The sequence below is a fragment of the Gossypium hirsutum genome, chromosome D05, assembly GCF_007990345.1.
Source record: "Gossypium hirsutum isolate 1008001.06 chromosome D05, Gossypium_hirsutum_v2.1, whole genome shotgun sequence".
NCBI classification, from domain to species: Eukaryota; Viridiplantae; Streptophyta; class Magnoliopsida; order Malvales; family Malvaceae; genus Gossypium; species Gossypium hirsutum.
This window is the reverse complement of record NC_053441.1, coordinates 30286742-30311526: the sequence shown is the minus strand read 5'-3', so window position 1 is coordinate 30311526 and position 24785 is coordinate 30286742. Positions and strand designations below refer to the sequence as shown.

Below are 24785 nucleotides of genomic sequence, written 5' to 3'. Positions count from 1 at the left end.
GCTTATAATAATAGTTTCAGGATTGGACTTTCCTCAAAGCCTTAATTAACTAACCCAATTATCCTTAAGTCATTTTGATTCAGCTAATTACTTCGGACTTATATGGCTTAATTCCTTACCCTTTAATTCTTTCGATTTTTTTTAAAAAAATATTTATTTTGAATCTCAATAAATACAAACCGGACACAAAAAAGTGTTAAATTTAAAACAAAAAATAGTCGAGTTATTGGGAAATTTTCAACTTTAAAGATTGGTATCCTATTATGTTCACCATATTGGGCAAATAACCAAAAAAGGCCGGTTTTTTTTCAAAATTTACCTAAATGGGCCGGTTTTTTAATTATTTATCGGAATGGGCCATTTTCCGCGAAATCGCGTCCACGTCAGCGCAATGTCAGGGTACGCGTAGGAAATCGCGTCCACGTCAGAGCGATTTGCTGACGTGGAAGGAAATCGCGCCCTCTAGGATGCGATTTGTTGACGTGGCATGAACAATGTGTTTTTAGCTTTGAAAACTTTGAAAGGCCATAACTTTTGGCTCGGTTGTCCGATTGAGACAAAAATTTTTTTGATTTCGAATAACTTTTCGAGATCTACGCGCTGGAAAACTTCTTAGATATGAATAGTGACTAATTTGTAAAGTATAATTTGTTAGTTACGAGTATAGGGACTAAAGTGTAATTATTTCAAAATTAGCACGAAATTTTTGTATTTAAGAATATTTGAATGTTATGGAAGGATGAAATTGAATTTGAATTGAAAAACGAAGCTTATATTTGAAAATATGACTATTTAGGTTTTAGGGACTAAATTGAATAAAATGGAAAATTTTAGGGAACTTCTCAAAAGTGGAATGAGCTGACTTATACCTATAACAGGATGATATAAGACAATTCTGTAAAAAAATATCCGGTATTTACTTCAAATAAATGAGGAAAATAACGATTTGAATGTTTCAAAATTCAATTTTAAACTGAAAAAATCAAAATTTAGGGGCAAAAAAGGATCTTTTTCGATGAAAACTTCAGCAAACCACCTTTGGCAGTTTGCCAGCGCGTAGATCTCGAAAATTTATTCGAAATCAAAAAAAAATTCGTCTCAAACGGACAACCGAGCCAAAAGTTATGGCCTTTCAAAGTTTTCCAAGCTAAAATAACACTGTTCATGCCACGTCAGCAAATCGCGTCCTAGAGGGAGTGATTTCCTTCCATGTCAGCAAATCGCGCTGACGTGGATGCGATTTCCTGCACGTACCCTGACATCGCGCTGACGTGGATGCGATTTCGCGGAAAATGGCCCATTCCGGTAAATAATTAAAAAACCGGCCCATTTCGGTAAATTTTGGAAAAAACCGGCCTTTTTTGGTTATTTGCCCCACCATATTTCAATCTGACCGCATAGCGCAGTGGATTAGCGCGTTTGACTTCGGATCAAAAGGTCGTGGGTTCGACTCCCACTGTGGTCGAGTGTTTTTGTCTGATCTTCTTTTGCCCTTCGAGGATACTTTTGTCTTTTTGTTTATGTGTGTGTGTGTGTTTTTTTTTTTATAATTACATAATTTACCTTCGTTTCTATTTCTCCCAAGAAAACCAGGGAAAATCTAAGAAAAAGAAAAGGGGGGAGGAAATGTTAGGGTTGGTCTCTTGTATACATCCCCAAATCCCGTCAACTTCTCCAAATCTATATTTTAATTTCAAATATGCTCCTGTATTTCTGAAACCCCAAATCCATATCCCAAAACGTCCTTCACGCTCATTTCTCTTTGCTCAAAACGGGAACAAGGATGACTTAACCAAACAACCCAACAAGAAACCACAAGGAGAAGAAAAACAATCAAAGGTTCCACCGGAGGGGTCCTTCAACGGGAATGACGGAGGGGAATCGAGGAATGAACGACGGTCGATGTTTAATTTCAGGTTGGGTGACTTGTTGGACCCAGATCCTGATAACATCGTAGCCCTTGGATTGACGGGTCTGCTAACGTGGGCCAGTGTTCAGGTTTTGTGGCAGTTGTTTTTGATCTCAGGGGCTATTCTTTTAGCTGCTCTTAAGTACTCTTTCATTGCTGCTCTTCTTCTTTTCATTCTAATTACTCTGCTTTGATGAACTTTGTATTTGGTTTGTATATTAATTCTGAATTCTTCCTAGTTCTTTTTAATTAAAAAATTTTCACTTGAGTTTATCAAAAGGAAGGGAAAGAAAAACAAAAACAAAATTTTGAGATATTGGTTTTTTTTCTTGGATATTAATACTATATATTATTTAATTGAGTCAAATTTAATATATAAATGATTTTTACATTACAAATGGGGAAGAGGAAAGTGTTTACAAACATAAGGATGGAGATTTAAATTTTATGCCAATCAGGTTGAAATTCATGTAAGTTTGTCATTAAATTTGTAGTATGATTGGCTATTCAATGTTATTTTAACTTCACAAAAATTAATTTTGATATACTTACTTCCTATTTGATAAAATATTGAAAAAATTCAATCAACACAAAGATATTAGATAAGTAGATTGAGACTTATTTATTACGAATAAATTTAATTGTTTTTTATTTTATTTAAGATTATTGTATTCTTTATCAAACAATTTAATTATATTCATTATTTAATTTTAAATGATATATAAACATATTTACTAACTTAAATTCAACACTTAATCCTTCCATACTTATTTTTCTAACACTTACTTTTTTTCGCATTTAATTTTTTAGTTTACCAACATTAGTTGAATTAGGTAGCTTTTATCCAATAAAAGTATTTGTTACAAATGATTAATTCTTTTGGTTTTTTATTTATATTATTTATTAAGCTTCTAACGGAGTTGGTGTCACCTTCAGTCAGGTCACCAACTCGATGAGGAAATTATGAAAATGTTATTTTATAATTAAAAAATATTCTATTATTTGAGGGCATTTAAATCTTGTTATTTTTAAAAAACAATTAAAATATATATATAGTAGGATTTGAACTCACATTAATTGGATTATTAAAACATTAAATTTACTACTTAACTAAAGTTTCATTTTGATGTATTTTATACATTTTTATTTTAATATGCACAATTTATTATCTCTTTCAATTGTATATATTAATAACGTTTACTGAGTTTGTATCATGAGTCAACTCGACACTAATTCATAATTGATGACAAAAACTATGATAAATAATTGTAGTGCATTTAGTATTGTTTATGTGATGTATTTATGTGTTTAAATTCATTTTACTCATAAGTTAATCTATTTTTAAAATTTTAACATCGTACATATTTCATGTGTTATTATGATTAACTAGTTTCAAACTATACGTTTCATTGTTTGTTATATGTTACTTTTAAATAGGCATCCGTGATTTTCACACGCATAAGTGTAAGATAGGATTTTTAGTATATTCATATGAGGATATTTTTGTATTATTTTAAACAATTACTTCACGAGTTCAAGTTGAAGTTTACGTTGAAAAATTAAGATATTTCAAAATAATAAAATTTCATGTTCTTCAAGAAAATTTTGAAATTCTTATTCATAAGTCATTACACTTTATTGGATTAACAATAACCAAGTTGAAAAGGTGAACTTGCACGTTGGTCTTAAAAAACCATTGTAATATACAATTGAACCCTTTTGTTTTTTAACGAAGCTACATTTAGTCAAGTCCAGATTAGTTAAACGTTTTAAACAATTTTTGGCTAAGTCAAATCCACTTATTTTTATTATTTTTAGGCCAATAAAGGTCCTATATATATCATGACCTACATTTACTCTAGATACACCTTAAAAATCTTTCATTCTCCTCTCGCTCTTCCTCTCCTCTTTTTGAGTTTACTGAATATTTTCTATTGTGATTGATTGTTAATTATTGTTCACATTTTATAGCGAAAGAGCTTGTTGAATCCTGGGGGATACGCTATCTGACGAAATATCCTTAAAGAATGTCTAACATGCCTCAAGCTATTGAACTCGTATTATTGGTTCATTGACTTGGTGAATATTTTCCAACAATTTTAAGAATATTTTTGTACTTGGATGTTGTCTGCACTGATGATGCCCATGGCCATTGTTACCATTATTGTCGTGATGCTACCTATGTCACATTGCCCATGAAACATACCATGTGTCTGCTGCTACTATCATCTTGCTACCCGTATCCCAATGTTATCGATATTCTTATTGCTCGAGATTCTTATGCATCAATACTATGTATAGTCAGCCCTCTCTATAACAACCACCCGCTATAATAATATTTCACTATAACAACCAAGTTTCTAATAGAATCAATTTTTTTTATATATTTTAGCTTTAACCCTCACTGGTTGTCTAATGTTTAAACTAATACTAAGCGATATTGCGTGGTCAAATCGTAATACAAAAAGACAACTTATATTAGTAAACGAACATAAACATGTCCTTAGTCTAATCGAAAATAAGTAAACCGATTGAAAGACTAATATGTTGTCTATCAAGTTCAATCGGGAAGGTGCTTTATCTTAAGCATCAGAGCAAAGGACTCTTAGAAGATAGAGACATAGATGTAGCTGACTGGACTGACAATACATTGGCAGGACCCAAGAAGAATAGATACTAAATCTATTTATGGATTTATTTACTTATAACGTTCATAGTGTAGCATACCTAAATTTTGAGCGAATTATGGACTACTTATGCTTGACTCATATACTTTGATATAAGTAAAAGCTTGAGTTCAAATAGATAAGGAATTAAAAGCTGGTGCATTGGGTATACAACTTCTACAGTATGTAGCGTCATTCACAACAGTGGAATTCATAGCTCGAGACATGAGTAAATGATATTCTCTCATTGCCATTACATGGTTGATGAAAAGTAAATCTGACCACGAGTCATTCGTCTTTGTGATGAATGACTTGATTACTATTTTATAGTATTTGATTTCTCATAAAAGAAGATGTAATTGTTACCATGAGATAAAATACGATCATATTGGGAGAATGGATATTATCCCAAAGAGATTAAAAATATCCTATGAGGGTAACACACTTATGACAAGGTCATTGGACGAGTACTGATTGAGTTTCTTTTGTAATGGTATGCCGTTGGGGGAGAACTCAGTTACGATACTATAGTGGAATAACTCCGTGACTAAATGAGTTTATAATTAATAGGAGAAAAACTAGAACTTAATTATAAATCATTTGAGCATCAATCGCATATGTCCAATCGGTCCCCCACTAGCTCGTTGAAACTATAAATGAATTGCATGTTAAATCAAATGAAAAAAAATGGATAGAAATTGTGAAAATGGAGAAATGGGAAACATTTGGAAATGATTATGGTTTTCTCCATAATGAAAATGAAAATGGAGAAATAGAATCATTTGAAAATGAATGTGGTTTTCTCCAAAATGCAAATGAAAATGACCTAGAAATAAATATATGTTTTTCGAATAAAATAATTTTCGAAAATGAAAATAAATCATTTGGTCATAGTGAACCGTTGAATGTAGAAATATTAAATATATTTTCTCAGATTCTTTTACAATAAAGGCATCATGATTTTAATGGAATTAGAATTCGGTTAAGAGATTATTTAATTGGAATTAATTGAGATGTTTATTTTGGAAAATAAAAAAATAAATATCAGGTTGGATCGAATTATTAAGTACTGAGTTGAAAGTCTAAAAAGTACTTGTAATTATATCTAACATGGGAAAGGTCCAAAAGCCCTCATGTTTAATGAGAGGGGCAACAAACTTTAATTTATTTAACTATGGTTGTCACCCTTATACTTCTAGTTAGACTAGGAGTTTGTTTTTCTCGTTGAAATAAACTTCTACAATTCAATAAGGATTTTACTTCATCTCGTATAAATAGATGGCACCAATAGGGCTATTGTAACACCCCTAACCCGAGTCCGTAACTGAAACAGGATTACAGAGTATTACCGAAGTTTACAGAACAAATAGACAGAAATTTCAAATATTTCACATCACATAATATACATGTCAGAAACCAATCATAATTAAATATATTGTCCCTTATACGTGTAATACCCCCTACCCGTATTCGTCGCCGAAATGGGGTATGAGGCATTACCAGATTTTACCGAATAAATTTTTTACAAAATCCCAAACTTTTTTTTGAACTCTATATAACCCCTGTACAAATATCTAATCTTCCCTGCAATTTTAAACCGAGACCAATCCAACACAAACAATCCATTTCAACATATTTTCAAGATATATTTAACGTATTCATAAGATAACCTCATCACATACCAAAACCAAAATTTGTTAGCCATACCAATGGCTAACCATACATTCATTTGACGTTAACATTTACTTTACTAGCTTATACATGCCACTGATTTTCAAAATAAAGTTTCTTAATACACTGAGATCTTGAGGTTGATAGTGTGATGCGTCTCGGACCAAATCCGACCTCCGAGCTCTTAACACTACAACACAGGGGAAAACGAAACAGGGTAAACACTTTGTGCTTAGTAAGCTCATGTAACAAGAATTATACTTACCTAATATTTTCAATACAATGCAATAAACATTCATATATCCATTCAATACATTATTCCCCTATCATGCACAAACTCAACATTCAAGTTAGTTCAATAATTTCCATGTATCAATAATATATATACCATGATTGATGAGCTCATCAATACCATGATTTTCATTTCATTGTTATTTTTCCATATTTATCTCGTTGAATTTCTCGAAAATTCGATGGATTTTCAGAGGTACAATTTTAGTGTACAAATTCGGATCCGTCAATTCATATTCATGTGCGCACATTTCCATTTCAGAGAGTACACTCCCGTGAACCTCATCCTTACAGCGGGATTACTAGTCCAGGCTAAATCCCCTGTAATATAAACTCATAGAGTATTGTCGGGATTACCTGTCAAGGCTAAATCCCTTACAATGACAATTACTCTAATGAGCTTGGATCTGAATTACCAGTCCAGGCTAAATTCAGACCCTAATTCGGATTACCCGTCCGGGCTAAATCCATTTTCCACATATTATTCGGGAGGGCTATATCAGGATAGGATCACCCGTCCAGGCTACATCCTTTGTACTATCAATTTCTTTTCAGATATCCATCGAATTTTCCTTCCATTCAACCGAGATTTCTTCCCCTTTTTCTCAAATATATCAATGTTTCATCAATTTTCATTCAATGAACATTCAAATCATATTCACATTAATAGCAAACATTTCAAGCATTTAAGAATATAATTCAAGTTACACGAACCTACCTCGATACTTGTTCGTAAATAAAAATCTACTAATCCCGAACTTTTTCTTTTCCTCAATCTAGCTTGTATTTGAATTTTCTAGATCTAAATAAATAAATTTAATCATTAATCTAATACATTTCATGTTCATATGTAACATTCTCTATAATTCCATTATTATTTATAATGCATTCAAAGCTGTCTCATTGAGTCATAGTCACTAAATTATTTATACCTTGAGCTACGGAACTCCAAATTAAGATTCGTTAATTTCCCCAAAACTAGACTCACATATATTCTTACCATAAAATTTTTAGAATTTTTTGTATGGCCAATAACTACAGTTTATTCTTTAAAGTTTCCCCTATTTCACTTTTTGACAATTCCAACCCCTCTTCACTAAAAATTAATTATCTCATTGTACAGAATTCGGATGATATTATTGTTTATTTCTTTTGAAAATAGACTCATTAAGGATTCTAAAAATATGAATTTAAGCCCATAATTATTTTTCTCCAATTTTTTATGATTTTCCAAAGTCAGAATAGGGGAACCCGAAATCATTCTGACCTTGTCTCACAAAACCTAATATATCTCATGATTCACAATTCCATTGCTTACACTGTTTCTTTTATGAGAAACTAGACTCAACAAGCTTTAATTTTATATTTTATTTATCCTCTAATTAAATTTCTACAATTTTTGGTGATTTTTCAAAGTTAACCTACTGCTGCTGTCGAAAACTGTTTTAGTGCATGATGTTAATTACCATTTTTCCCTTAAGCTTTCAATAAATGATAATTTCATCCCTGCTCAATTAACCTCTCAATTGAGCTGATTTTTCTCAATAAATACTTTATTCTATGACTTTAAACTACTTTATAACCTTTGGAAATCAGAATTTTAGCACTAGACTTTAATTCCAAACTTTTTCACAATTAAGTCCTACAAATCAATTTCTATTGAAATTACCTAATAAAATCATCTCATAAACAAATTAAAACTTCAATTTCATGCTATTTCATCATAAAATTCCAGCACATATTCATAGAAACTTTCGATTTCATTCATAAAATAAAAAACTAATGAATTTAGTAATAGGACCTAGTTGTAAAAGTCTTAGTAACACAAAAATTACAAGAAAAATGCAAGGATTAACTCACTTGGTGCAAAAATTATGAAGTACCAGCCTGAATAAACCCCTAGGACGTTTTTTGGCTGATGATAATGAAGAAAATATGAAGAGAATTCTAGATATTCCAATTTGGTCATATTTTTATGTTAGTAAAATTTGTTATTTTCCTATTTTACCCTTATTTCACCAATTCTCCGGATTTTTCTCAGCTTATGCCACCCAAAATATCTCCTTTTGGGCTTATCTCAATTTATTTCCCTCCTCATTTAACAATTGAGCTATTTAATCTCTCTAGTAACTTTACACCCTTTTCAATTTAGTCCTTTTTACTTAATTAACTACTCAAACGTAGAAATTTTCTAACGAAATTTTAACACCATATTACTAACATTTCATAAATATTTATAAAAATATTTTTGACTCGGTTTTATGAGATCGAGGTCTCGATACCTTGGTTTTACTCAATTTCTTCAATAATTTCTTTTTCTAACTAACCACTAAATCAGTAAAATTCTTATATCTATATTTTCATACGATTTTCTATCATATCAATATTCATGCAAAAAATATTAAAATAAATTTATCTTTAAATCAGATTTGTGGCTTCGAAACCACTGTTCCGATAACATTGAATTTAGGTCATTACAATACGAGCCCTTGAGGCCCAAAATACACATTAGAAATAAATCGGGACTAAATCAGAAACTTATAAATTTTTTGAAAGCATTTAATATTTTCAACACTATAGGGGTCACACGGCCATGTAACCAGATCGTGTGACTTACATGGTCAAGAGACACACGCCCGTGTCTCTGCCCGTGTGAACTAAAATAGGCTATTTTACAAGCTATACTTCTCACCCAATTTGGTGTCAACCTACAATCAACATTACGTATATCAACAAGCCGTAATTAGGCATCCAAAACAAGCCAAAATAAGTGTATTCATGCATTCAATATATTTATATGTATAACTAACTTATATGCATTTTTGTACCCAAGGTTTACCAAGCTAATTTGCTTTATTTCAAACCAAGTTACTTACCTACCAAAACATACCATTTGGTGCCAAAATGTATTTCAAATACTAACATATTTAGATATATATATACCTTACATATTAAAGTACCGATTCATGATAAATTCATCACATTCCAAATCACATGTATAAAATGCACATTTAGCTAACATTTTACCTTTCACCATACAACCATAAACCAAACCACACATCAACCATATAAGACAAATATGCACAAATCAAAATGTGCTAAAACACAAGCCAAATAAGTGGCTAATCTCAACAAAATACATATAGGCCAACATTAACCAAATTACCTATACATGCCATTATAACCAAAATCAAAACATCCGAAAGTACCAATAGAAATGATGGATAGTGTGATATATCTCCGACAAGCTTCCAACCTGATCGAGCTTCTGCTATCTGGAAAGTAAAGGAAAACAACTACGTAAGCAATGAATGCTTAGTAAGCTCGTATAAACTTTAATCATATCATTACATTTCAAATATGAAATTTATACATATCAAGAATAATCCAATATTGATACTGCAATACTCGTGAAGTTATATTCAATAACTCACAAGGTAAATAAATCCACAGCATCACTTATACATAGTAGGATTTTAAACAACTTTAACTTTTCCAAATTTCTTTATTTTCATTTGCATTTTTTTACTTTCCACACTCATTCCATATGCATAACATACCACTCATAAACATACCATTCAACCATAGCCACAAGCTAATGCATTTAAATATAGCATTTTTCAAATTAATCACCTGATAAGTTATTTCAAAAGAAATTGTATAACTTAAACCTTACCACTCTTTCATGAGCACTAGCATATTTTCACTTGAGTACTTACCCTTTTAATGCATCATATAAATAAGCATATTACCAACCAATCAATAGCTTGACACTTGCCTAAGTATCAAACAACAACACTTGTTAGCGTACTTGCACATATTTCATATAAATTCAACATTGATAAATTTATTTTCTCGACATGTCACACTTGAGTTTATTACCCGTCTCAACTTACATAATTTCCTTGTATCGTCATATCAAAAATATTCATATATGTACATATTGCGATATATATCATTATCTTACTGTTTCTAAATAAACATATATCATTCATTACATTATATCAATATATCATATATCATCATTTCCATGTATTTCTTATAAATATCAAGAAACATGTATGAACTCAATAATAATAAAATTTCCATATACATATACTTTCCACATTACGTGTCCATATAACATGTATAAATCATATTCATATATTTCAAATTTATTTCCGTAATAATTCGTCTCGAATTCAGATTATCTCATATAAGAACTTTGCCCGTTGAATTATTCCTTATTCGATGGATACATGGGTAGTACACATGAAGTGTACAAAATTGTAATTCGTTAATTCATATTCGGGAATGCTCATACGAGCACATAAACGGGAAGCTCTCTCTCAAGCCATATAATAGGAAGCTCATGTGAGCTGTATAACAGGAAAGTTATCCGGGCTGTATAACGGGAAGCTCATAAGAGCCATAATTAGAAAGCTCATATGAACCAATAACGGGTAGCTTCGAAGAGCCATTAATCAGGAAGCTCTAGATAGCCTTATATCAAGAAGTTCAAGCGAGCCAATTTCGAGAAGCTCCGAAGAGCCATTAATCATAAAGCTCACAAAAATCCTTTAATCGGGAAGGTCACGAAGAGCCATATATTGGGATGCTCATAAGAGCTGCGGTGTGTGCACAACACATGCAGGATCACACCCGATCGAGATGCTCCGAAGAGCTATTAACGAGAAGTTCGCAAGAACCATATAACAGGAAGATCGAGAGGGCTAATAATGGGACGCTCTTTTGAGCTGTGGTGTGTCTGCAACATATGCAGGACCACAACCAATTCGGGAACCCTGTATCCATCGAAATTTCATCTATTCAAACGGGACTTAATATTTGTCGGACATTGTCGAATGTGTGGTTAATTTCATATACATGGCAATTGTACAAATCACACACACAACATTTCATTCAATCATATAAATATACAATTTAGTTACACGAACTTACCTGGCTAAATTGCAGAAATACCAAAGTTTAGGGGAATTTTGGTATTTTTCCATTTTCCACAATTTTCCACCCGATCTTGATCTAAATTAATAATTTCATTCAATATATTAATTTAGACGAAAAAAAATTCATTTCATGCAATTTGGTCATTTTGACATTTTTATAAAATTGCCCTTAAAGTTTTACTTTTATTCAATTTAAACCATGAACCCAAAACATGTAAATTAACCATTTTTAATACAAATCCAAGCTATCCAAATATTCATGGCATTTAATACAGCCGATTTTTTCAATAATTTCACAACAAATCCTTGTATTTTTACTAATTTAATAAATTAATCCTTAATCGAAAAATTCATCAAAATCACTTAACAAAATACTTTTAATTAACAAATAATATCTCAAATTCATCATTTAGCATAAAAAACCATATAGATTCATCAATGGAAACATTCAAAATCTTTAACAAAATCAAAAACAAAGGTAAGGTTTAGTTGGACCTAATCGTAACAATCTCAAAAACATAAAAATTACGGCAAAAATTGAACTCACATGATGACAAAATATTAAAAACCAGCTTTAGCTCTCTCCCCTGTCTGTTTGAACTGAAATTGGGAGAAGAAATGCCTAGAAACTTTTTAATTTCACATTTATTTTACTTTAATTTCAATTTAATTATAATTTTGTCATTAATGGCTTTATTTTATTAATTTTTTCTTTCATATGCCGCCTCAACTTTTCATTTAGGCATAATTGCTATTTAGGTCCTTCTTTATTTATTACTCATGCCATTTAATTACTTAATTATTATAATTAGCAAGTCTTGCACCTTTTTCAATTTAGTCCTTTTTAATTATTTAACTATCAAAGCATTAAAATTTTTCAACGAAACTTTAATCTACCTTAATGACACTCTGTAAATATTTATAAAAATATTTACGGCTTGGTTTATAGAAACGAGGTCCTGATACCTCATTTTCTAAAACCACTCGAACCTGGGTTTTATCACTCGAACCTAATAGTTCATTATAAGAAATAAATTACCAATTCCAAAATCTTTTTAAAACCATATTTGACTCGTAAATATTAAATAATAATATTTACGAGCTTACTCGTCGGATTTGGTGGCCTCGAACCTTTATTTTTAACACCACTGAAAATCGAGTTGTTACGGCTATTTACACAACTTTTAAGATATTATTACTCTGCTCAAAAATAGTGAGAGTTTTATTCTCTGAATATTAAATATATTTTCTGAAATAATAATTCCGTCGGTTTCTATTGAGAAGAGATTTTCATTTTCACACTTAAAGTTAAGAAAACTATTTCTGGTTCTATATTTGATTCGGATAGTTTGAGCTCACACTCGAAGTATTTCATGGTACAATAATAGTGGAGAAGGCCGTTCGGTTGAAAGTGAGGAACGACAAGGATTCATCTAGCCGAAAACACATGTGCGGTTTCGGAAAGGGTTTATTGTTATAAATATCACAAGCAGACTCGGTTTTTAAATTTTTTATTTTTCGCTGTGCAAGAAAACCGTTTCCGAATTGGATTTTTTTTTCCAACATACATTCTTTATTAAATTAGCTCTATATAAGAGTATATTGTTTAAAATTTTAAGTAAATTATAGTTATTTCATGTAAGTAGACCTATTAACTATAATTTATTAAATAAAAACAATCTTAATAAAAATATTGTCTCAATAGAATGTTTAATTTTTACATGAAAAAATCTATTAATCATATTTTATTAAATGAAAATAAGTTTGAATGAGTGAAATTAAAGATATAAATTCAATAAACTATTAACTTCCCTAATTAAATATTACTATGAGTTTGGAACATCATAAACTTATAAATGAATTACTTAAATTGAATAACTCATTATAGATATATTAATTTAATTTTGTAACTCGTACCGATTAATTAAGGTTGTTATATTTATGAACTTTATAATTAATCGTGTGAAAGAATGTATTCTACTGTGAATTTAGAACATCAAAAACTTATAAATTGATTACTTGAATTTAATAACGCATGATAAATTAATTAATTAAATTTGATGACTCATACTAATTAATTGAGCTTGTTAGATTTATGAACTTTATAATTAATCATGTGAAAGAATGTAAAATAAAAAATGCATAAAAGCAATAATGTATACACCTATTATACATCTTTTAATTTTATTGATTTGATTCTTACTTTCTTTCTTTTTGAACATAATTCTCAATTTCTTTGTTTGATGAAAACTCTAAATATGAATTCTATGGTAGGCTTGCAACAATTATCTCTCTATAACAACATACTATTATAGAGGTATAACATTCACCTCTCTATAACATGCAAAATCTTGATAGACAAATGAGACTATTATAAATACAGTTGATTGTATAAAAAAAAATGGTGAGACCTAGATATTTCCAAATTGCTAGAATTGATTTAATTTTGAAAAAAAAAAATTGATCGCATTTAAAGGATGTTGTGTCTATGATAAATTGTTTGAATGAAGCATCAGTCCATTATTTTATCTTGCATGGATTAATTTATTATTATTGAAAAATTAGTGGGTTTTAAATTAGAATTAATAAAGTGAAATTCCTAATATAGTAATAATGTGAATTTACTTTGGACTTGGTTAATATTATTTTTATCTTAATATGGGTCGGGCCAAACCCAAGTTAACATATTAAGTTTTTAATAATAAGATATTAAATTGAACATTAAGTTTAACTTGAGTTTTATTTAAAGTTGTATTAAATTTTTAATTATGATGATAAAATCTTGTTTGTCATGTTATCATATTTGAATGAGTATACAAGTTTAATTTATTTATTTTTAAACTTACTTTGAATTGTATGCTTATATATATATATATGTGAGAGTGTGAGTGTGAGTGTGAGTTGAATTTATTTTTAAACATGATTTATTATGAATATATATATATATTTGGATTGGTTACGGGCCCAAAACAAAATTTCAGAAAAGAAGAAAAAAAGGGAAAATTATTTTGTGTGTGGTAAATCAATAACTAGTTGCTAGAAATAATTATGATGTTGTGCAAGTGTATGTTTAGGAACGACTCTAGCTAGGAAAGACTTGGTACTTAAGAATGTCATGTACACCACCTCTCTTTCTTAGAAACCTACTTAGTGTTTTATTCATCTATACTCATTATTCTAGTATATCCAATTGTGATGGGCCACTATATAACTTTGTGCAAAAATTAAGAATGGAGAAATGATAAGCTTTTTTCGTGTGGTACCATCAATGGCAATAGCAATTGGTCAAGTCCACTTATTTTCAATAGCTTCCCAAGCTACTTTATTAATAGACATGATAAAAATACTTATATGAGCCTTCCAATATGCATAGTTTTTCGAATTGAGTAATAAAGGGGTTCGGTAATTAAACTACCTTCAGCATGATGACAAACCAAACTTAGAATTTCCTTCACATGTGTCTAAATCCCACTCTGATACCAATTGAAAAGCCTTGGTTTGTCGTTATCCCAAGTTATTGTCCTAACTTCAGTTGGAACAGAGAGTGGAATAATGAGTTGGAACAAATTGCTTATCAACAAATTAATGAAAAGTGCAAAGTAAAGAGAGAAATAATAAACAATATTTGTTAATGTAGCTCAGATCAACAATTCTACTACATGAAACCTTACTTAACAAATAACATTATTTAACAATTGTTTTGGATCATCTATTAGCTTAAACACAATCTACCTGTAATGGATAACTGTAGCCCCAATAATGAACTCAATTATTACAATTGCTCACCCCAAAATATCCTCACATATAAATCATAAAAAATTTCTCCAATAAAACCTTTAAAGTGTCAAACAAATTTATCAATAAAAGCACAAAGTAACTATCGAAATAAGCACTCCAAAAACTATATTTTGCAAGTCGACAATGTTGCCTATTTATAAGCTTCTTCAAGAGTCCCTTCAATAATGTTTTGGTAGACTTTAAACTATCATTTAAAAGTTGAATTTATCACTTAATTATCTTTAATAATTACCTCATAAATTCTATTCAAAGCAAATCTTCCAGTAGCTTCAAATACTTTAATCAAGATAAGGATAGAAATCTTAGAAAAGACAAACTATTCTCCTCCCTTAAGTAAGCCACTCAAATGATCTAAGAGTCCTCACATGGACTTGGTTTTCATTATCACCAACCACCGACTCATTTGTTGCATAAAAACATTTTATATATGGACTAAATATAATTATACACAATCAAATATGTCAACAATCTCGCAACCTTTGACAGTCCCAACTTATTATTTCAACTGTTGTTCCGACATATGATGGAACAAATAGTCAAAGCTTTCGTTGCAATGTTGATGATAATCACATTAGAGGCAATGGGTGATGAGTGAAGGGCTCTAATTACCATAAAGAGTTTTAATAAAAGAAGAAAGATTGAGATGATTTTATTTAAATTGTTTATATACGTGTTTGATGTAATCATATGCTAAAGGAATCTAGATAAAAGGAGAATTATTCAAATAAAAAACAACCAAATTAAAATTATTCAAATCAAAAATTACCAATATGAAAAATAAAAATATTATAGATGAGTTAAAGCATGATCACGTTATGGGCTAATACCTACCACTCTTTGGTATTATTGGATATCTTCTAAAGATTTACCATGTGATGCAAGCATTTATTCTGCACCCACTATAAAAATAGGAACATGATGTACTTCATGTATAGAGGCTTTAATTAACAAGTCCATGATATGTGTTCTTTGATTGAGAAATATAGGTGTTGCCATGTGTTGAACCTCCACACCAGGAAAAGGAATTCAGACTAACCTAGTCTTTAAGAAAAACTCACCATTTAGTTGTTGAACTAAATTGTTAATCTCAATGTTAGAATCCCCAATCTCAATTATATCAACCACATACACCATAACCTATATCTTGGAGTGTGGAGTGATCCTTACAACGTGAATGTATAGACTTGGAAAGATGTAAATTTGAGCTATGATGTGAGATAAGTCTTTAGCCTTTCAAACCGGCCGGCCCTTGGTGCCTGTATAAGGCCACAAATGCCTCGTGAAGCCTATAATCTAGTTGTTGACCATCAAATGTTTCAACATCGAACCTTGGAGGTTGACTCGTGAAATTTTCTTTTGATAATGAACCATTCAAAAAACCATTGATGACAACAACTTGCCTTAATGTTCATCCATTCAATACTGTAACAGCTAGGATTATTTTAGTGGTACCTTCTCTTTCTATAGCACTGAAATTCTCATAAAAATCATAGCCAATTGAGTGTATCCTTTTGCCACTAGCCTAGTCTTATAACAATTGAGCCATCAAGATTTTTCTTAATTTTGAACCCTAATTACTTTGAGGGAGAGGTTGTAGGATCGTGCCAGTTTTTTACCATGCTTGGTTGAATAAGAAAAATCGAAAAATTAAAAGACTAATCTGAACTAATGTGTTTGTATAATTTATGAAATATATATTAAAAAAAACTATGATTATTTGAAATCGACCAAATTTTATATTTATTTACTTTATAATTAATTTAATTTATTATAATATTAAATAAATATTTTATATTTAAAATAATAAAAATAACTTAAAAATTCTATACAATTATTTTTAAATCATATAAAAGTTATTTTTTATTTACTTGAAAATTTATTATTTAAAAATATTTATGAAACTTTGTTAATTAATATTCAAAAGCTATAAAAAAAAAAGAAGAAGCTGAAAACTGAACCAAATCAGACGCGGCAAGCTGGATATTTCATTGCTTCATGAATAGAAATTTCATTTGAGATGATGTGGCCATATAGATCTTTGGTTTAAGACCGCCTGCTTTACTCCTAGTTGTTATGGGATGTGGATGATTTCTAGTGTGCTTTACTGACTTGTGATGAAGAGTTGGTGGCTGTGATGGTTTGAGATATGTAGTGAATTGGGTGTTAATAAGGTTGATGCATTAGATAGGTTGTTTGGTGCTAATGATTGTGTATCAGCATGTTGCATATGATGTATTATAGGGATGATGTGCACTCCTATGAATCAAAAGGATGAGGTATATGCTAAAGAACATAAGCCTACTTGGTTGCTTGATGTGCTTCAAAACAAGGCTTGACATTTTGTAAGTTTAATGCTTTATGTAAGTTGCACATACAGATTCTTAGGTAACATGCAGAGTAGTACCTTTGGATATTGTTCAAATTTTGGATATTATTTTTTGTTAAACCATGTTGTTATGTCTAAGACTCTAAGTGAATGGTAATTAAGTCATGTTTTCACGTTGTTGATAAAAAAAAAAAAAAACCATGACTTTGGTTGCATTGGCAATTTTCTAATAGAGCAGAATAAATATCAAAGCAGAAGCATACATCAAAAACTGCTAAACAGTCTTTATATTAAAAGCAATCACATTTTGCCAAAACCTTGTTGGGAGCAATAAATGACTAGATATCATCATTAGACAAGAATGAATATACTTATAAGCTACGTTATTCAGATTCAGTGGTAAGTACACGATACAAATATGCCTTGACTTGACATAGGTGTGTTCATTTTTGGGGGGGCTGTTATTTTCATACCTATATTTAACATAGTGTCGTACATGAATATTCAAAAAGAATTAAGAACCCGAGTGACAGCTGGTATCTGGATACTTTGTTGACCAAGATTTAAGCCTTTGGAGTATTCTCTTCTTTTTTGCATTCTTGAAATAAAATAAAATATCATTATCCCAACCATTGGGATCCCTTGTTTTATTGCCTACGTTGAGCTAGAAATGGTTCGAATGTCAACAAAAATCCAACTGCCTCAACTATATTCAAGACGAAAAATACCATCTGAGTACCTGTAATCAAATAACAATAATTAGATTCTAAATTCTTGTATCTATACAATGTAAACCTGCTTATGCTATAAACACATTCATGGAAACAAGCAATAGTAAAGCCATGCGCTACAACCTACGGTGCGTGAACCGAGCATGGGGTTTAAAGACCCTACTGCTTTCTTGCTACCTAGACTATCCATTCCCCCTAGAATATCCTTGTTTCAAGACATGATCAAGAAAATCTTCAACTTATTGATGTCAGCATTCGTTATTAATCAAGTCTAAGTTGAAATGCTTGAAGGTCACTTTCACTTTGATCAACACTCTTAAATTATAGACGTGCGGACTGATACGGACCTAACGATGAAAGTTTCCAAAGATATGGTAAAAGTTCACAACATGCTTCGATTCTATTCTAACCAAGCCTTCCCCGAAATTTCATAGTGAAACTTAGTTGATTTAGCATACCTGGCAGAAATGAAGCGTCTAGACGCTTTTCCGACCAAGAAAACCTGTGAAAAAAAAAGATTATGAGATTTGATTATTATAGAAATCGAAACAAAAAGAAAACATTCAACATGATCGAAAAATGGTGAATACTGGCCTACTAGCAGCAAGGGATAAAATCTAGAGGAACTTACAATGCACCACCTCCTGCAGGGCCAACTGCTTTGAAAAGAGACATTCCAGTCATGGCAATGCCATTAGCAGCTCCTCTTTGGTGCTGGTCCTGTTTTCCCAGATTTAATCGTATTAAGAAGAGGTGGATTCTAGTTCTATAATTAGAAGAAAGAATAATCCAGAGTGAAGACTTACCACAGCTCGATTTTGCAGAATGAATAATCCGGTTATGACCGATACCTAGTTGTGTCGAAAACTTTATAATTAGAAGTCATATAAGTCCAAAAATACAAGTTCTGAAGAAATTTAAAGCACCAGTGAAGTCTAACAGTTAAATGATCATTTCTAAAAACGAGTTATATATTTGTTGTTAACCATTGACTATTGACAGACTTGTATTTATTTATTCTATTTATTGTGAAGATTGTATTTCCTTTAAGTAGTTCAACATAGTTGTGTATATATATCCATGTAAATACTCAAGTTAATGGACAAGGAAAAAGAATTCCTATTTTCAACATATATATACATTGATATAAATGCCTCTCAATATTTCACTTACTGATAGAACATTCTTGAGGACTGATGCACAGTTTATCACCAAGGTAAGAGTGAAGCCAGATAACATGGCTATCCAAGGATAACTTTGCAAGAGAGGTATGGCTAAGATCTGCAAGTAGGAAATCATGTAACCAGGAAAAAAAATTATTATAAACTAACAAATAGATAAAACAGGGAAATACGATAAATGTAACGAGGTTTTGGAGACTTACACTTCCAATCCGAGACACCATTACAGGTCCAAGAAGCCTCTCTACAAATGGATATAGGGACATTTGAAAGACAAGAAGGCTGAAACCTAAGATAAATTGAAGAATTGATCAATTTAAAACTTTACTCCATAGGAAGCACATGTTTTGCTCGGACACGATAATCTCAAAACTCTTTCAGCTATCCATATTTACTAAGTATATTAATTCCATTTTCTTGATATAAAATATATAATCATAGATTTTATGGAATTTAATGAACGACTCGTAATTGGTGGAGACTCCAAACCTAAGCACGAAGACACAATATATGAACTTAATGGATGTGGAATAACACCGCTTAACAAATTGAATAATGGAGTTATAGTTGTGATTGCAGAAGTTTATACTTTTATTTTGCCAAGACATGGCAGCTTATATGAAGTGAAGAGAATACAGTTGCGGGAAAAAGCTTTATTGCTTAGACTTGGATGTGAGTGTTGGACATAGGTCTGTTTCGGACACGGGAATGTTCAATTTTTTTTCCAGGATTTCAACCTATTTGGAGAGTCTTTGGAGGATCATATCCTCATACACAAGTGTGCATAAGCGTCGGGTACTTAAATAGAAATGGAGAGTTAGAGCGACATCCGAAAAATGTATTACGATGATCTTAAACATGCGGAACATTAATATGATCAATATTAACACCTGAGACTGCAAGAACTTCCCCGACTTGCTCCGTCGAATAACTCAAGCCTCCATACTTCCTAGGGCTAACAGCCCATAGAGAAAATATCTGCAGCATGAAGATGAGTCGCAACAAATTTTGATTAGATTGATTATTATAGCTTATGGAACCATGAAGTTTTCGACAAGCTCGTATGAATCTAAGTTAAATATGATCAGTACCTCTGTGTAGGCCATATCATGAAGGGAGAAAACACAATAGACGATGATAGATGACATTAAAGGCCAATTCTTTAGGAGGCTTTGCTTAGAAGTCGATTCTCTTCCTTCATCCTTTTCTGTTATATCTTTTGTGTTAGATTCATTAGATGCAGCTTCCAAAGCATCGTATGAATCATCAGATGATTGATCATTGTCATTGTGTTTATGAAGTGTTTCCTGCAATAAAAGGAGATTTTTTTTTTTAAGAATCTGCAATGGAGTAAACTGCCAACCATATCAAGCCATTACAAGAACAAGCAAATATTTTTCTTACAAATAAAGATCCAAATAACTCATGGTTGTATGTTCATTTTTTCCCCTCAATATTTGGAGGTTGCTTAGAGGATTACATCCTCGTACTCATATCCAGAAATGTTTTGGGGCATAGGTTTGATGGAAATTAGGGACTAAACCGAATGAATACGTACCGGAAGCCAGCAGGTAGCAATGGTTACTGCCAAGGCAAAAATTGATATGGCCAAGCATGGTAAGAAATATGGAAATCTGCAACAATGAATATCATCATATTTAAACAATATAGAGTTAGTACTAATACAGAACGTGAAAAGTTCTAAAATCTTACAGTGTAGGAGATAAAGCAGAATATGTTCATTCACTTACCTTCCAAACAATGAATCTCTGGAAAAGAGATTTGGATACTTCTCAGCTGGCTGAATCATAAAATTTAGAAAATGAATACTTTGAAGTGCAGGGGAACGTATATCAAAATCAGGTGAAAAACTAGTTGTATAGACACAATTTTCCATAAAAAGTTTCAAAAATTTTAGATTAAGCATAAAACTATTTTTTTTCTCAGTTTTAACATGATTACAATCTTGGCTTCTGAACTGTGAGTTGAAGTTAAAGATGCTATGGACTAATACCATGATGACGTAATTATAGAATATGTTGCTCCAACTCACATCTGTATCCAACGTAAATCCAGATATAAGTATGGGGATATATATGATTATGAAAATCATTGAAAAAGTTGAACATAACCGTGTCGGTCACATTTCCATATCCAACAGTAACACTCAAGTCCGAGTAATATAGATTATAAAAGATCATTTATAGAATTTAATAAATGGTCTACACTGTATTTGAAGCCTTAAATGGAAGTACCTGAGCTAGAAAACCTCCCAGAGCAGGGCCAATGATCAATCCTATGCCCCAAGCTGTGCTAACCTGAGATCGAGTAATACTTCTTAAATTGATGCAGAAGCAAAAGTTCATGCTACCAAAGCATGTAAAAAGTCAATAAAAGCTTACGGTTGATAGGCCTAATGCTTGGTATTCGTCTCGAAAAATTTCGACTGCATATGCCTGGAGGTTGTGAGGGAAGTAGTCAAATAGTTATCGAGAAACAAATGCAATGAAATTTGGGTTTGAACCATTTCGTGCTGAATGCGAACGAACCTTTATTGGTCCAAGTAAGCCATTCAAACTTCCAAGAAGAAATCTTGTAATTACAGCCATCCAAAAATTTACACTAAGGCCAAAAAGGGTGTTGAAAATAACCCTGAGATGCATTTTCAATGAAAATTAAGAAAATTTCCACCATTACTTTAGAAACGTCAACTAGAAGTATGAACTATGATAGAAGTTTCACTAACACTGAAGTAGTTCCCATAATTATTACAGGCTTTCGACCATAACGATCGGCAAATATTCCCCATGATACGGATGTTAAAGCTCTTCCAAGCATAAATGCAGATCCTTCAAAGATATTGAGCATTGTGTTAGGATCATATGTTTGATTGAAAACAAAAGAAAAAAACGAATGCAACAATGAAGAGAAAGCAGTGAACATAAGCTCACCCACATAACCAGCATAGGAGCCAATATCTTCCTCTCTTTCAGCAATATGAAAGTCCCTTATCTGAAAACAGAAGAATGAAAGGAAAACTACTACAGTAAGCAACACATTAACTTAAGTAAACCTGCTTTCATTTTTCTTGAAGTATACGTCTCTGACACTCTTGATTCATACATGGGTACAGGGATATGACTTCTATGAACCCTCCAACTACACTGAGAAACTTTAAAAAATCTAACCATACCCATTTGGATACATAACTGTATTGGACACTTCCACTCTTGAACTGGGTTTAACTTAGTGCACAATCATTAACTTTTTGCTTACATAAACTTGCAAAAAGATAAAAGGTCATAAAGAAGAAATTATCCAAACTTACCATGAAGTATAGGAAAGGAAAGAGAGATGATATCGGCAGAGCTGGAAACATTTTACAGTAGGAAATTAGGACCAATAAAGATAAAAGGAAATCAATGAAAGAGGCATTCTACATAAAATCCCCTTAAAACTTATGTTGCTGTGTCCGACATGAATACGAAGATATGACTTCCAGAAAATCTTTCATACAAACTTTTAAAGAAAAATTGATCATATCAATGTCAGACACACCCGTATCCGACTTTCAAATCCGAGTCCCGAACAACATAGGTTGTCCTTACCAGTGCATAAAACAATAATCCATATGGAAAGCAGTGGCCGAATTGGGAGGCCTTGCTCCAATTCCTTCATTTCATCAACCTTACATCCAGGGCAGTTCTTATAGTGCTTCTTCTTTAACAGGGGCTCTCTATACTCTGCAGCCATACTTGGTTCTTTGAGCTGAAGTGAAGGACTAGATACCTATATTCAAGCTCAATAAACTCTTTTTTTCTTCCTCTTTGATATCCAGCTATCCAAGCCCTTAAATTTCATCAATGAAAAGCAATCAATCAAAACAAAGATAACAAAAGAATATAAAATATATATATATATATATATGAAAACGACAGAATAAAAACCTAAAATTGCAGTATGTTAAAAACCATGTGCTCTCTATCAAATCTCGTTTAAGAATAAAAGCGGTGCAGAATACACATGAAAAGAAGAGCTTAATTAAGTATCCGATTCACTATGGCTGACATGTCTACATGCCTATGACGCATAGGCAGAGACAAAAGCTCCAATGGCATGACAAATTCCGAATTTAGGCAAGAATAACACGTAAAACCAAACATAATAATCCAAGATTTAAGTAACTATTGCAAGATAACAACACTTCCACCAATATCATCAATGTGTTTTCTCTACGAATATATTCATCGGGGTTCATGTTCAAATGGGTGGAGAAGAATAAAGAAAAAAAACAAAAGCACACATCAAACCAGAGCCATCTATCCAAAAGGAACTTACCCTGGAAAAATTATATCTGCAAAAACAAATTGAAGATATGGAAGAAGAGTTTCGGGTTCCGGTTTTAAAAGCGCAATCATTAAACCAAATCGTCTAACAGACACATCATTGCACACGTCAAACCTACAAAGACGACAGCATGTATATACATCGTATATATATGGACAATAATTAGATGCAGGAAAGGTGGCTTTTCGAGAAATTACCAGGCAAAATCATGCCAGCGAGGTAATTCAAACGGGTCTCCTTAAAATGTGTAAAGACAAGAAAAGAAACGTATGAACGGGTTTGAGACAGAGATATGGCAAGTTACGTGCATTGATTTGCAAGACTACAAAATCACGAAAACGGACAAGGATTTGTTGTTTTCAATCTTACACCAACTTGCTAGTTATTCTAATACTTCCATACTTATGCCTTTCCGGTCAGTAAAAAATTTCCAATTTGTGGCTCTCGGCTTTCGTCTACAATTTGTATACTTCCAATTAGATTAAGGTTTTGATCTTCCGGATTTATTGGACGAAATGGTTCACCACTTTTTAATATGATTTTATTTTGAAACATTGTTAATGGAGCTAATTAGGACGAATGACATTATCATTGGAAATAACTTTTATTATCAAAAGTTTTAATTTATAATTAAGAATTTTTATATTTACTTCTTGTGTTTCATAAATTTTGATTTTATAAAAAAAACAATAAATTACAAATTTGAATTTTAAACAAACTTTAGCATTTATTAATTTATATTATTTATAAAAATATAAAATTATATATTTTAAATATAAATACAATAATAAGCATTTATATACAAAATAGGCTTTTTAAAAAATAATTTGACTCTTTTTTAAATGTTAATGGTCAAATTTAATTCAAAAAAGAAATAAGAACTAAATTGACAAAAGATATGTTGAGGCTAAATTTATCA

At 31.4% G+C, this 24785-nt stretch overlaps 2 protein-coding genes and 1 non-coding gene across 5 annotated transcripts; 2 read left to right on the top strand and 1 right to left on the bottom strand.

Annotated features, from left to right (window-relative positions):
* Nucleotides 1–1391: 1391 nt before the first annotated feature.
* TRNAR-UCG (transfer RNA arginine (anticodon UCG)) lies at nt 1392–1465 on the top strand. The gene has a single exon. It is a non-coding gene; the product is annotated as a tRNA-Arg (tRNA).
* A 70-nt stretch (nt 1466–1535) lies between these two features.
* Nucleotides 1536–2182, top strand: LOC107904194 (uncharacterized). Its single transcript, XM_016830481.2, has one exon. It carries the CDS (start codon nt 1627–1629, stop codon nt 2101–2103), a length of 477 nt encoding a protein of 158 aa, XP_016685970.1. The 5' UTR covers nt 1536–1626; the 3' UTR covers nt 2104–2182.
* Nucleotides 2183–17975: 15793 nt separating this feature from the next.
* On the bottom strand, nt 17976–24110 carry LOC107904192 (protein ZINC INDUCED FACILITATOR-LIKE 1). Of its 3 annotated transcripts, XM_041094652.1 has the most exons (19): nt 24064–24110; nt 23858–23980; nt 23128–23368; nt 22848–22888; nt 22471–22531; nt 22266–22368; nt 22069–22171; nt 21922–21975; nt 21775–21837; nt 21271–21320; nt 21078–21153; nt 20611–20826; nt 20410–20497; nt 19723–19808; nt 19512–19619; nt 19145–19189; nt 18970–19058; nt 18797–18840; nt 17976–18346 (listed from the first exon to the last, which is right to left on the bottom strand). In XM_041094652.1, exons 3-19 carry the CDS (start codon nt 23270–23272, stop codon nt 18255–18257), a joined length of 1464 nt encoding a protein of 487 aa, XP_040950586.1. In that variant the 5' UTR covers nt 23273–23368; nt 23858–23980; nt 24064–24110; the 3' UTR covers nt 17976–18254. The 3 variants fall into 3 exon arrangements, with proteins under 3 accessions (XP_040950586.1, XP_016685966.1, XP_016685967.1); XM_016830477.2 differs by lacking the exon at nt 24064–24110 and having other exon boundaries at nt 23858–23996; XM_016830478.2 differs by lacking the exons at nt 23858–23980; nt 24064–24110 and adding an exon at nt 23467–23839.
* Between the last annotated feature and the right edge of the window lie 675 nt (nt 24111–24785).

What these genes read in the sequence shown, in the direction of transcription:
- LOC107904194 (XM_016830481.2), top strand. Translation starts at nt 1,627, where the DNA reads ATGTTAGGGTTGGTCTCTTGTATACATCCCCAAATCCCGTCAACTTCT.
- LOC107904192 (XM_041094652.1), bottom strand. Translation starts at nt 23,272, where the DNA reads ATGGCTGCAGAGTATAGAGAGCCCCTGTTAAAGAAGAAGCACTATAAG. An exon ending in TGGGAGGTTTTCTAGCTCAG is followed by an intron (nt 21,321 to 21,774) that starts GTACTTCCATTT and finishes TTTATGATTCAG; the next exon opens with CCAGCTGAGAAGTATCCAAA. An exon ending in TCCTCAAGAATGTTCTATCA is followed by an intron (nt 19,190 to 19,511) that starts GTAAGTGAAATA and finishes CGACACAACTAG; the next exon opens with GTATCGGTCATAACCGGATT.